This window comes from Lynx rufus, unplaced genomic scaffold (genome assembly GCF_022079265.1).
Source record: "Lynx rufus isolate CCGP_SWC_20201006 ecotype Redwood Valley unplaced genomic scaffold, mLynRuf1.p SCAF_30, whole genome shotgun sequence".
Taxonomy (NCBI): Eukaryota; Metazoa; Chordata; class Mammalia; order Carnivora; family Felidae; genus Lynx; species Lynx rufus.
In genome coordinates this window covers 7,355,808-7,369,820 of record NW_025814846.1, presented here as the reverse complement: position 1 = coordinate 7,369,820, position 14,013 = coordinate 7,355,808, and the positions used below count along the sequence as shown (strand labels likewise).

General features: G+C 39.9%; 1 protein-coding gene across 2 annotated transcripts in view; it reads right to left on the bottom strand.

The window, feature by feature from the left end:
* Positions 1-2,433: 2,433 nt before the first annotated feature.
* The window catches only part of ZC4H2 (zinc finger C4H2-type containing), a 29,808-nt gene continuing 18,228 nt past the window's right edge, over positions 2,434-14,013 (bottom strand). The window contains exons 2-5 of one of the 2 annotated variants that reach the window (XM_047092551.1): positions 10,337-10,508; positions 8,588-8,760; positions 7,572-7,734; positions 2,434-3,853 (exon numbers count right to left, since the gene is read on the bottom strand). In XM_047092551.1, the coding sequence (XP_046948507.1) occupies positions 3,740-3,853; positions 7,572-7,734; positions 8,588-8,760; positions 10,337-10,508 (622 nt within the window). In that variant the 3' untranslated portion in view covers positions 2,434-3,739. The remainder of the gene's footprint in view (positions 3,854-7,571; positions 7,735-8,587; positions 8,761-10,336; positions 10,509-14,013) is intronic. The other variant, XM_047092552.1, reaches the window with a different exon arrangement.

Below are 14,013 nucleotides of genomic sequence, written 5' to 3'. Positions count from 1 at the left end.
TGCACTTAGGCAGAAGGAACACAGGCTTCAGAGGCAGATGGACCTAGGTCTGACCTCTGGTTCTGCCTTTTTCCTAGTTGTTGGGCAATTACCTTACCATTTTGAGCCACAGTTTTATCATCTATAAAGTGGACAGACATCACACCTTCCTTGAAAGGTTGTTGCTGGAAGATGTGGTAGATTGTGTGTAAATATGGCCAATAATTCCTCCTATCTCTGACATGCATGCAGTCCTTCCCATCAGGGTATGGAGTCCCTTTTCCTCACTCTTTAAACCTGGGCTTCCTGTGTTAGCCCAGCTGGGCTTGCTTAGACCAGTAGAGTACAGCAGCAGTGTTGCTGTATCATTTCTGGTCTTATGCCACAAAAGGCCTTGAAGCTCTGTTTTTTACCTTTTTGGAAGCTGCTGCCAGGTTAAAAATGTCTGACTACTCAACTTGGAAGAGAGGCCATAGAGGATAAAATACTAACAAAGGAGTTGGGAGGCCCAGACAGCCCATAGCTCTTCCAGCCACCCCAGCTGAGGTGCTAGATCAAGAGTGCCGACATCTTGGATCCTCCAGCCCTAGCCAAGCCCTCCAGCCTGACTCAAGCTGTTTGAGTCAACACCACATGGAATAGAAATAAGCTATTCTCTGAAAGTCTTGTTCAAATTGAAGATCATGAGTAATGGTTGTTTTAAGCCACTAAGTTTTTAGGCAATTCGTTTCACAATAGATAAATAAACCAGAAAAACTAAATGAGGTAGTAGCACCCCAACCAGTGGCTAGCAGATGTAGGTGCTCAACACGTGACTGTTCCCTTCCCATTCAGAAGTGTCCCTGGGAAATGACTGACCTAGTGGTGCTACAACTGAATTTTATAATTGACAAATATGAACTCCAGTGTGTCAAGGATGCAGAGCAATAACCACTCCTCATATACTTCCAGGGACCTACTGAGGCCTATAAGGTTATACTCAAAGTCACATAGCTCAGTGTGATCTTTTTGCCCACAATGAGCCTGGGACACCTCAAAAGCAGTCCTGTAGATGAAAAAAATCTTGGGTAAGGAAGTAATGTTAGGTTTGACAAACAGTATTTCTTTTGATTAGTCATTCAATTACCTGAAGGAAATTAACACGTATTGAGTGCTTACTATGTACATAGCATTTTTTACAATAGTCCTGGAAGTGGGTACTATTATTTTCCCCATTTTCCAGGTGAGGATACTGAGGCACAGAGAAATTTTTGTCAGCTACTGGGTTACTGGGAAACACTAGGACAGTTTAATGTACAAGATGTTAATTATGGAACCCTTGGGATCAACACTTGTAGAAGAGAAGCATTAGAGGAAGCAATGTTGAACAGAGGGAGCTGTTGAGCTGAAAGTCTTTTCTTTATTTTTTAAGTTTATTTGTTTATTTTGAGAGAGAAAGAGAGCACAAGCAGGGGAGGGTCAGAGGGAAGGAGAGACATAATCCTAAGCAGGTTCCGCATCCATCAGCACAGAGCCCGATGTGGGGTTTGAACTCACAGTGAGATCATGATCTGAGCCAAGGCAAGATCAAGAGTCAGACACTTAACTGCACCACCCAGGCACCCCTAACTGCAACACAGTGTTAATGGACACCTTAGTCCACCCTATGGGGAGCTCTGAAACTAGATGGTTTTTCACTGTTGTTCCCTATTGTATCCCTGTATGGAAGGAGGCCTTTGTATTCCTGTATCAGTCACTGGATTCCTAGACCCTATTTTCTAGTTTAGAGTTATTTCAACTACTCCTATCATCAAACCATCCCCAAAGGGAGAAAGGCTTAAAAAAATAATAATAATTATAGAGAAAAAGTAGGGAAAAACAGGCTCTAGAACCAAATCTGGGTTCACATCTTAAAATTTCTCTTACCAGCTGTTTAACTTGGGACAAGTTATTTAACTTGTCTGAACTTTGGTTTATTTTTTGGAAAATGGTAATAAAAGTACTTAGCTTAAAACATTTTTGGGCACATGGATGGCTCAGTGAGTTAATAATCTGATTCTTGATTTCAGCTCAGCTCATTATCTCAGGGTTGTGAGATAGAGCACGGCATTAGGCTCTGTGCACTGGGTGTGAAGCCTGCTTAAGATTCTCTCTCTCCCTTTCCTTCTACCCCTCCCCCACTTCCTCCTTCTCTCTCTCTCTCAAAAAAAACATTAAAATTAGAAAGATTGTTTTGAAAATCAAATACAATCATGTACATACAGCATCTTGCATAGAGACCTGGCACAGAGTGGGTAGAGAATAAATGGAAATTATAATAATAGGGTAAATTATTGTGCAGTGGTTTATTCAGTTTCCTCATTTATAGGGTGGAGGGAATGAAAGGGAAGAAGAGCTACCCAGAAGGGGAAAAGGCACTATGTCTTTTATATTACTTGGTACTTAGAAGCATTCAGTCAGCATTCACTCCAATGAACAAATGTTTATTTAAAAGAATTCGTACAGACATAACACTCTACTTTCAAAGAGCAGAGGAACTTTTTATATTATGAACACATGAACACCAGCAACTTGAAACTACAGTTAAAGAAGGAAGAAAATATCCCCCTTTCCCCAGCCAGGGACTGAGATTGGAGTTAAAACTTTCTCACTCAGCCAACTCCCATCTCTGTCTTTAAGTATAAGAGTAACTTGACTAGACATCTGATTTTGGTAGAGAGGAGAGATACAGGGCCTGGGGAGCCTAGTGCCTTTTCTTTTGTAAGGGAAGGCCACCTGGAGAATCTATAGGAAAGGGGATGGCCAGCAGCTGACCTGAGCTGAGGCCTCCTTACAGAAGAGGGCAGACCCAAGAGAGGGATGGATGGATGGAAGGGAAGTCCCACCCTCTTGCCTGTGTAAAATGGTTATCACTCACTTGATTATCATATATATCACTATGTAAGTGCCGGAATAATAGTTCTGAACAAAAATGGTTTTGTTCAAAATGTTTTTGAACATTTGGCAACATAGATGTCAGCATAGGGTCCCTCTCAACATAAGGCAGCTCCTACATTAGAGCCCAATGATTTAGGCAGCAAGTTATAAAGGACTTGTGGAGTGGGTGTGGCTCCCTAATTTCACCGTGCGGAACTTCTGCCATTGATTTGAAAAGCTAAGGTTATGGGAGAAAAACCCGTAAGTCTCAGAATCTCTAGACACACAGCCTGGTACCTGAGAACTTTAGTATATCTGGGAGACTAGGGTGAGAGTGAACTCCAAAAGGAGGCCTTGTCCAAGTTACTTCTGGACTTTGATTAGATGAGATGAGATGAGGGTGGCAGTGGGGGAGAAATATACACCAAGGCTACTGGAAAGTCCTGCAAGAAGACTATTGTCCCTTCAGAGCCTAAGGCAAAAGTACAAGGAGAGGGCACACTGGAGCCTTTACCTGAAGTAAGGGCCTCCTCCAACCCTCAGCCCTTAGGCCCCAGGCCTCAGACATAAGAGGCAGAGAATCACATCTGGGCTTTCTGTCCTTCCCTCAACTTCAAACAAGGGCAAGGGTTGAAATGTGGATGGGAGAGAAGGGATCATCAGACACACTGTCATTAGCACCTTCTTAAATCAGAAACTCCAAGAGAAAAAAGAAATAAGAGCAAAGTGAGAGGGGTTGTGCTTCCATCACATTAAATAGGAAACTTGCCAGAGGTAGGGGAGGGTGGTCTCAAATCAGGACATTAATCACTCTGGCCAAGGGGAAGGGTTATGAGCAGCAGAGCTCTATGTATTCTCCATCTCTTCATTCATCCTGCTTCCGTTTTGGCTTTTTGGGGTTCCGGGACCGACTCTTGGCTTTGCACAGAGGACATATAGGTGCATTCCGATGAATTTGCTGATGACATGACAAGCAGGCCTAGTGAAAGGACACAGGACAAAGAAAGTTAGTAATCAGATTCTTTTAGCCTATAGTTCAGGCTTCTGATCCCCAGAAAGCAGTTGTGATTTTCCAACAGAAAGGAGTAGTAATCAATGACTGAGACTCAAGTAGAGAGATCAGTGCCAGATGTAACAGATGTAAGGGCTATAAAGGAATGAGGGTCAAAGAAGGGTACTGAGGAAAAATATCCAAAGTTGGGAAATAACACAAAATGAGAGTTATATATCCATTTAATATTATGTTAAAGCATGGACCAACAGGCTGTGTCAAGGATTATTCAATTCTCTAGGATACATATTAGTAAACTTTCTCTACAAACGCCAAGAGAATAAATATTTTAGACTTTTTAGGTCACATGGTGGTAGTTAAAACTACTCAACTATAACTTTTATACGTGAAAGAAGCTACAGAGAATACATAAACAAACAAGCATACATGTGCGCCAGTAAAACTTTATTTACAAAAACTGGGAGCAAATCAGACTTGGCCTGTGGGTTCTAGTTTGCTGACCCCTGCTCTAGGAGAATGTTCCTTTATTTGATTATTTACTATTGATCAGGGCCCAACTCTGTGATTTATGCTAATAAGCAACAAATGGTTTTTGCCCAGTAGAGATGCAGATTATTTCTGTTCCAAAGGAAAGATAATTAAAGGTTATAGTTCATCAACCAGTTCTGTATTTAATTTTCCGAACTTATTTCAGCATTCCTTTCATTCCCTTACTATATATGTGTGTTTCTTAAATGCTTTTTGAACCAGCTTTGTAATCCTGTTGAATTCCTCATTAACAACACATGCTCACTATATATTTGCACAAGTTTTGTTTCTAACTTTTTAAAAATTATGCTTTGGCAGATCCTGTCAATCTCCCTGCATTGTAGCCCCTCTGGGAATGTGAGGCTATAAAATCAGCTGGTATGCCACATGAACAAATGCTCAACACTAATCATCTTCAGAGAAATACAAATCAAAACCACAATAAGATATTGCATCACACCTGTCAGAATGGCTAAAATTAACAACTCAGGAAACCACAGATGTTGACAAGGATGCAGAGAAAGGGCAACCATTTTTGCACTGTTGATGTGAATGGAAACTGGTGCAGCCACTCTGGAAAACAGTATGGGCTTCCTCAAAAAAAAAAGAAAAACAGAACTACCCTATGACTCAGCAATTACACTACTAGGAATTTATCCAAAGGATACAAAAATGCAGATTCAAAGGGGTGCATGGACCCCAATGTTTATAGCAGCGCTATCAACAATAGGCAAATTATGGAAAGAGCCCAAATGTCCATTGACTGATGAATGGATAAAGATATGGTGTGTGTGTGTTTATATATATGGGAATACTACTCGACAATGAAAAAGAATGAAATCTTGTCACTTGCAATAATGTGGATGGAAGTAAAGGGTAGTATGCTAAGTGAAATGAGTCAGTCAGAGAAAGACAAATATCATATGATTTAACTCATAGGTGGAATTTGAGAAACTCAACAGATGAACATAGGAGAAAGGAAGGAAAAATAAGATAAAAACAGAGAGGGAGGCAAACAATAAGAGATTGTTAAATACAGAGCACAAACTGAGGGTTGCTGCAGGTGAGGTGGGTGGTGGGATGGGTTAAATGGATGATAGGCATTAAGGAGGTCACTTGTTGGGACAAGCACTGGGTGTCATATGTAAGAGATGAATCACTGGGTTCTACTCCTGAAGCCAAGACTACACTGTATGTTAACTAATTTGAATTAAAAAAAGTTAAAAATAGTTGGCCATACTTTTGTGGGTCCAGTTCTGGAGTCTCTATTCTATTCCATTGGTCTATGTGTCTGTTTTTGTGCCAATACCATGCTGTCTTGATGACGACAGCTTTGTAGTAGAGGCTAAAGTCTGGGATTGTGATGCCTCCCACTTTGGTCTTCTTCATCAATATTACTTAGGCTATTCAGGGTCTTTAGTGGTTCCATACAAATTTTAGGATTGCTTGTTCTAGCTTTGAGAAGAATGCTGGTGCAATTTTGATTGGGATTGCATTGAATGTGTAGATTGCTTTGGGTAGTATTGACATTTTAACAATATTTATTCTTCCAATCCACAAGCACGGCATGTTTTTCCATTTCTTTGTATCTTCTTCAATTTCCTTCATAAACTTTCCATAGTTTTCAGCATACAGATCTTTTACATCTTTGGTTAGGTTTACTCCTAGGTATTTTATGATTCTTGGTGCAATTGTGAATGGGATCAGTTTCTTTATTTTTCTGTTGCTTCATTATTAGTGTATAAGAATGCAACTGATTTCTGTACATTAATTTTGTATTCTGCGACTTTGCTGAATTCATGTATCAGTTCTAGCAGATTTCTGGTGGAGCCTATTGGGTTTTCCATGTATAATATCATGTCATCTGCAAAAAGTGAAAGCTTGACTTCATCTTTGCCAATTTTGATGCCTTTGATTTCCTTTTGTTGTCTGATTGCTGATGTTACAACTTGCAACACCATGTGAAACAACAGCAGTGAGAGTGGACATCCCTGTCGTGTTCCTGATCTCAGGGGGAAAACTCTCAGTTTTTTCCCATTGAGGATGATATTAGCTGTGTGCTTTTCATAAATGGCTTTTATGATGTTTAAGTATGTTCCTTCTATCCCGAGTTTCTCGAGGGTTTTTATTAAGAAAGAATGCTGAATTTTGTCAAAGGCTTTTTCTGCATCGATTGACAGGATCATTTGGTTCTTATCTTTTCTTTTATTAATGTGATGTATCACATTGATTGATTTGTGAATGTTGAACCAGCCCCGCAGCCCAGGAATGAATCCCACTTGATCATGGTGAATAATTCTTTTTATATGCTGTTGAATTTGATTTGCTAGTATCTTACTGAGAATTTTTGCATCCATATTCATCAGGGATAAACTACCTGATGATCCAGCAATTGCACTACTAGGTATTTACCCCAAGGTTACAAAAATACTGATTCGAAGGGGTGCATGCACCGCAATGTTTGTAGCAGCATTATCAACAATAGGCAAATTGTGGAAAGAGCCAAAATGTCCATTGACTGATGAATGGATAAAGAAGATGTAGTATATATATACAATGGAATATTAGTCATCACTAAGTATGAAATCTTGCCATTTGCAACAACATGGATGGAACAAGTGTGTTATGCTAAGCGATATAGGTCAGTGAGAGAAAGACAAATACCGTATGAGTTCACTCATATGCGGAATTTAAGAAACAAAACAGATAAACATAGGGGAAAGGAATGAAATAAAATAAGATAAAACCAGAGAGGGAAGGATACAAACCATAAGAGATTCTTAAATACAGAGAACAAACTGAAGGTTGCTGGAAGGGAGGTGGGTGGGCGATGGGCTAAATGAGTGATGGGAATTAAGGAGGGCTCTTGTTATGATGAGGACTGGGAGTTACATGCACGTGATGAATCACTAAATTCTACTCCTAAAACAAATACTACATTATATGTTAACTAACTTACATTTAAATAAAATCTTGAAAGAAAAAAAAAACAGCTGGTCTGATACAGCACATATAAAACACCCCTTCTTCTGTGTCCTAAGCAAAGGCTGTTTTAGGAAGGCACCAAATAGGTAATTCCAAAGCCCCCATCCCAGCCTTCCATGAGGTTGCTTGAAGACACCTTTCTTCCTCCACAACCCCTACCCAGCTCACTTACTTTCATAGGTGGAGGCTGTTGCCTGAAGGTGGCTGTCTGCCGAGTGTCCTGCTTTCTAGCCACCTGGAGTTGTTGGGCAGCAGCGGCTGCAGCGGCCAGGGACTCAGGGATGGGGGGCTCCTGAGGCTCCGTCTGCCACTCTGCTTTCTGCTTCTCAAAGTAACTTTGGAGATGAAAGACATTAGCTGGATCATTCTGAAAGCAAGGAGAACCTTGCCCCTCTTAGAGACTCCATGCCACAGAACCAAAGGGGTTGGGCTGTGGCTCAGTATAGAAAGTTCCTACACCCTCCCCAGCACAAGGTTCCCCTTGGGTACCTGGCTCATTGTCTGCTGGTAAGGGTAATCCTTCTGCTCTCTGGCTCTGATAGACCCAGAAAATCAAGAATCCCAGGGCTAGCAAAGTCCTTAAAGGGCATTTTCCTATTGTTTATCCCATGTACCTTTGCAATATTTCCATTAAGTATCCTCAGGCCTATGCTGACATGCTTTTCAGAGTAAGAAGCTCACAACATCCACAGGCAGCCTGCTCTACCTTATGGAAGTCTGCTTCCTTCTACTGAATTGAACTGTCTCTGTAAGGTGAGTGTAGTTCTTAATTCTGGGTCTTAAATAGAAGTTCCAAGCCTAGCCGCTAGAGACCATGAAAGCCCAGCCTTCTATATTTTCAAAGGTTTCTAGACATCCCTTCTGGACCTTGACTTGGGAAGTAACCTTGTAAGAGTCACAGACACACACACACACACACACATACACATAAAGAGTCACAGACACAGTCACGTGTTACCAAAATTGCACAAAGAATTTTAAAAGCCACCTAGAAATACTAGTCTAACTGTCCTTGTTTTGGTGCACAGAGACTTGCCCAAGATCATACAATGAGTCAACCACTGACAGTCCTGGGTACCATGACTTTTAAACCAGATTTTATGTTTGTATATGTGCCGCTACATGTGTGTGTAAGTATGTATGTGTTGTGTGTGTGTATGTTGCAAGGACAGGGAGCAAACAGCTTACTCCAAGGACAGCTTCTCCTCCTCTTCACATAGGTCAGGGAGCCTCTGCAGGCCTAGAGTCATGCGCAGGGCATCCACATGTTCCTTCAGTGGCTTATACTCATCATGCAGCCGCCGTGTAGACTCTAGCAGCTTGTTTAGGTCATTCTCAGACTGTTTGATGGTGTTTTCCATCTGAAACATAGAGTGAGGTAGGTACCAAGAAAAGACACCAACATTCTCCACAAGGGTCTATAGCTGAGTGGATAAAATAGCACAGGCTCCAGAGCCAGGCCAATCTATAGTCATGTCCTTAATTCACCCTGTAGTCTATGTGACTCTCTTCAAGCCTCAGTTTTTTCCATCTGTAAAATGGTGATAATAATAGTTCCTACCTCATATAATCTTAGGAAAATTCAGTGATTGAGTGCATATAAGCTTTAAGTACAGGGACTACCACAGAGTAAAGGGTCAATTAATGGTAGTTATTATTCAAATATAGCACCTTAAAGCTAGAATGGACCTTAGAGCTCATTTAGTCTGCCCCACCAACATTTTAGATATCAGATAATTGAGACTCAGGAAGAAAAAAAAAACTTCCTCAGAGAAATACTTCTCAGGGGCAAAACCTAGACAAAAATTCAGGACTTCTGCTTCCCAGGCTAGTGGCTTTTCTCTTAGATCAGTGGTTTTCAAAATGTGGTCACTAGATCAGTAGCATTAGCACCACCTGAGAACTCATTAGGAATCCAAATTCTCAGACACCACCCCAGACATATAAAATCAGAAATTCTGGTGTGGAGTCCAATAATCTATGTTTTAAGAGCCTCTTCCATGTGACTTTGATGTATGTTTAAGTTTGAGATCCACTGGGTTAGATTCTCAGCCCCAGCTAATATTTTCTTAACTGAATTGACTTTGTATCCTTGGTTAGCTGGCCGCAGAAATGCCAACTCCTCATGAGACCCTGGAATCCTGTGATCTTGTGACACAGAAAATACCATTACTACTGTCTAAGTCACATCTATATTTCCTTTAAGGTCCTTGGCTTGGCAATATCAGGAAATAAGTATTGTCATAAAAATGAGTTTCCCAAAAATAAAAACTTAACTCCTTCAAATGTTATTAAAAAAATACTTTTTATTGTCATAAGCTCTAAGGATTAGAAAGGACATTATAAGTAAGCACCTCCAATTTTCCTCCTGGTGCAGGAATATCAATACCGCAGCTCAGACAGGTGATCATTCAGACCATATTTGAATAACTCCAAAAAGTGGGAAACTTATCACCTTAGCTGGCAGTTTATTCTCCATGTTCCAAGTATCTCCAAAAGAGAGACTCTAATGAGGGAGCCTCACTTTAGTAGGCTGGCAGATATTATTTGTTTAGCCTACTTGGAAGCTTTGGAGCCCTTTGAGCTAGACCCAAGAGGCAGTTGTCTGCTCTGCTTTACCCTAAGGCTAACTCTCAACTCCCAGAATGAGAGCACATCAGTGCTGAAAAAGACTTTAGAGGTGACTGACTCCCTGTCATAGTAAAGAGAAGGAAAATAGGGCCTAGCAGAAAAAGGGATTTGTCCAGTGATATACAGTCAATCAGTGACAGAGCCAAGACTAGATCTCAGAACTCCTGGATTCTTCCATTCCACTACAGCCTGATGCCTACTCTCCCAAGTTGGTTGGCCAAGGCCACATCACAAGAGGCCATGGTACTCACTACTGTCTATTTCTCAGAGGGCCTAGAGGTAGGCTTCTGGCCATCAGCTACATACCACATTGATATCAGCATGGATCAGTCGGAGTTCCTCCACATGGGCCATCTTCTCCTGTAGCAACAGGTCCATCTCTTGCTTGTATTCTTTCAGGTGCCTCTCCTCTGATTCAAGGGCCTCAAACTCAGCCTTCAAACGTGCCTTGATCTTCTCCATCTGCAGTGTCTTGTTCCTGCAATTACCAAAAAGCAAGAAACAGACCAGTAGGAGAAGGGAGGAAAATGGGAATAGAGTGCAGTTAGGCCCTGAACCAGGGTTATTTTTCTAAGCCACCTTTCTAAGCTTTTCTTTCTCCAGGCATAGCCAACCTAAAGCCAGCCACAAAAAGTTAGGAGATTCTCTATTCTAAGATAGAAGCTCCGTGGGTCTCAAAGGGGATAGTTTTATTCTATTGTGGGACATTTGTAAATGTGGAAGACTTTTTGTTATTAGACTGATCCAAGAGAGAACACTACTGGCATGTAGTGAACATGGGCCAAAGATGATAAACAGCCTCTCAAAGAACAGTAAAGTCCCATACCACAAATAATTCCCACTCGAAATGCCACCCATGACCTTTTGAGACATTCTTAAAGGAGCACTGTCCATTAACTTTTGTACAATGATGGAAATGTTCTGTCCCTATGCTTTCCAATACACTAGCCACCAGGCATGTGTAGCTACTGGGTACTTGAAATGTTGGTAGTGCAACTGAGGAACTGAATTTTGAATTTTATTTAATTTTGATTAATTTATCTTTAATTTAAACCACACATGTGGCTAATTGGACAGCACAGCTCTACAGGGTCAACTACTCAGTTCCAGAAGAGGAAGAGGACTAGAAGTACTATAGCTCATTTCTTTTCCTAAAAAAAATAAAACCTGTTATTGGTTGTTAAATCCCAATTGTATACTCTCTGGTTAAGTAATCCCACCCTTGTGAATTTATTCTAAGGAAATAAAGAAAACAAAAGGTTAATACACAAGACTGTTCATTATGGACTATGGGCAAAATTGTAATATTTAGAAGCCATTAAAATGAATCATTATGAAGACTTGTGACATGAAAAGTACTGAAGATATGATACTCAATAAAATGTATATGCACTCAGATTGCATTTTTCAAAATATACATGCACAAAATGGAAGGAGGCCCCACTGCAGCACACTTTTGTCCTCCCCCTGGCTCTCTACTCTCTGGTTCTGAGGTACTTCCTAGCTGTTATCCATCACTAGCTGGGCTTGAAAAAAGCACAGAAGATACGAAGGAGTCCCTTATCTCAGAGACAAAAGAGCTTAAAATCATTCAGGCCAAAGTGAAAAATACAATAGCTGAGATGCAAAATGGACTGATGCAATGAACACAAGGATGGAAGAAGTAGAGGAAAAATAAGTGAAAGAGAAGATAGAATAATGGAAAATAATGAAGCTGATCAAAAGAGGGAAAGAAAACTCTTGGATCATGAAAGTATACTTGGGAAATCAGTGACTCCATGAAATATAATAGCATTTGTGTCATAGGAGTCCCAGAAGAAGAAGAGAGGGAAAAGAGAGCAGAAGGTTTATTTGAGGAAATTATAGCTGAAAAATTTTCTAATCTGAGGGAGGAAACAGACTACCAAAACCAGGAAGCTCACAGAACTCCCACCAAAATCAAGAAAAGCAGGGAAACACCAGGGATATTGTACTTAAATTTGCCAAATATACAAATAAAGAAAAAAATCCTAGGGGCGCCTGGGTGGCGCAGTCAGCTAAGCGTCTGACTTCAGCCAGGTCACGATCTCGCGGTCCGTGAGTTCGAGCCCCGCGTCGGGCTCTGGGCTGATGGCTCAGAGCCTGGAGGCTGTTTCCGATTCTGTGTCTCCCTCTCTCTCTGTCCCTCCCCCGTTCATGCTCTGTCTCTCTCTGTCCCAAAAATAAATAAACATTGAAAAAAAAAATTTAAAAAAAAATAAATGCCGGAAAAAAAAAAAAGAAAAAAATCCTAAAAGCATCAAGAGAAAAAAAAAAATCCTAACTTACAAGGGAAGACAAATACGGATAGCATCACCAGATCTCTCCACAGAAATGGCAGGGCAGAATGAAGTGGAATGATATACTCAATATGCTGAGTAGAAAAAAACCTACATCCAAGAAAACCCTATCTAGCAAGCCTATCTATCATTCAGAATAGAAAGAGAGGTAAGGAGTTTCCCAGACAAACAAAACCTGAAGGACTTTGACCATTAAAACAACCCTGCAAGGAATATTAAAGGGGACTCTTTGGGAAAAAGACTAGAAAGGAAATGAGAAAATCTCTGGAAATAAAGACAACAAGCAATAAGATGGCACTAAATTCATAACTATCAACATTTACTCAGAATATAAATGTACTAAATAGTCCATTTAAAAGAATGGGTGTTGGGGTGCCTGGGTGCCTCAGTTCATTGAGTGTCCAACTTTGGCTAAGGACATAATCACATGGTTCGTAAGTTCGAGCCCCAAATTGGGCTCACTGCTATCAGCTCAGAGCATGCTTTGGATCCTCTGTCCCCCCCACCATCCTTCCAATGCTCGCTCTCTCTCTCTCTCTCTCTCTCTCTCTCAAAAATAAACATGAATAAACAAGAATAGGTGATGGGTATTGAGGACACTTGTTGGGATGAGCACTGGGTGTTGTATGTAAATGTTGATTCATGGGAATCTACCCCCAAAATCAAGAGGACACCATATACACTGTATGTTAGCTAATTTGACAATAAATTATATATATATATATATATACACACATATATACATATATTCATTCTGACACCCATTCTTTTATATATATATAAATGTATATATATATAAATGTAATATATATAAATATATATATTTATATATATATAAATATATATAAATATAAATGTATATATATATATATATATATATATAAAAGAATGGGTGTCAGAATGAATAAAAAAAGAGAAAGATCTATCTACATGCTGCCTACAGGAGATTCATTTTAAACCTAAAAATGTCTGCAGATTGAAAGTGAGGGGATGGAGAAATATTTATCATGCTAATGGACATCAAAAGAAAGCTGAATACCCATACTTATATTAGACAAACTACCTTTTAAACAAAAGACTGTAAGAGATGAAGAAGGACACTATATCATAATGAAGGGTCTAACAAGAAAATCTAAAAGATTGTAAACAGATATGTCCCCAACTTTGAGGAACCCAAATATATAAAATAATTAATAGCAAACATAATGGAACCCAATGATAATAATACAATCATAGTAGGGCATTTTGACATCCCACTTACATCAATGGACAGATCATATAAGCAGAAAATCAGCAAGGAAGCTATGAATGACACATTGAACCAGATGGACTTAGCAGCAGAATACACTTTCTTGTGAAGTGCACATGGATGCACTTCTCAGTATAGATCACATACTAGGTCACAAATCAGGCCTCAACAAGTACAAAAAGATCGAGATCATACCATTACATATTTTCAGACCACAACACTATAAAACTTAACCCCCCCCCCACACACATGTGGAAAGAAAACAAATAAATGTCAATTAAATGGGTCAACCAGAAAATTAAAGAAGAAATAAAAAAAATACATGGAAACAATAATGAAATGATAATGAAAACATGACGATCCACATCTTTGGGATGCAGCAAAAGCAATCATAAGAGGAAAGTATATAGCAATAC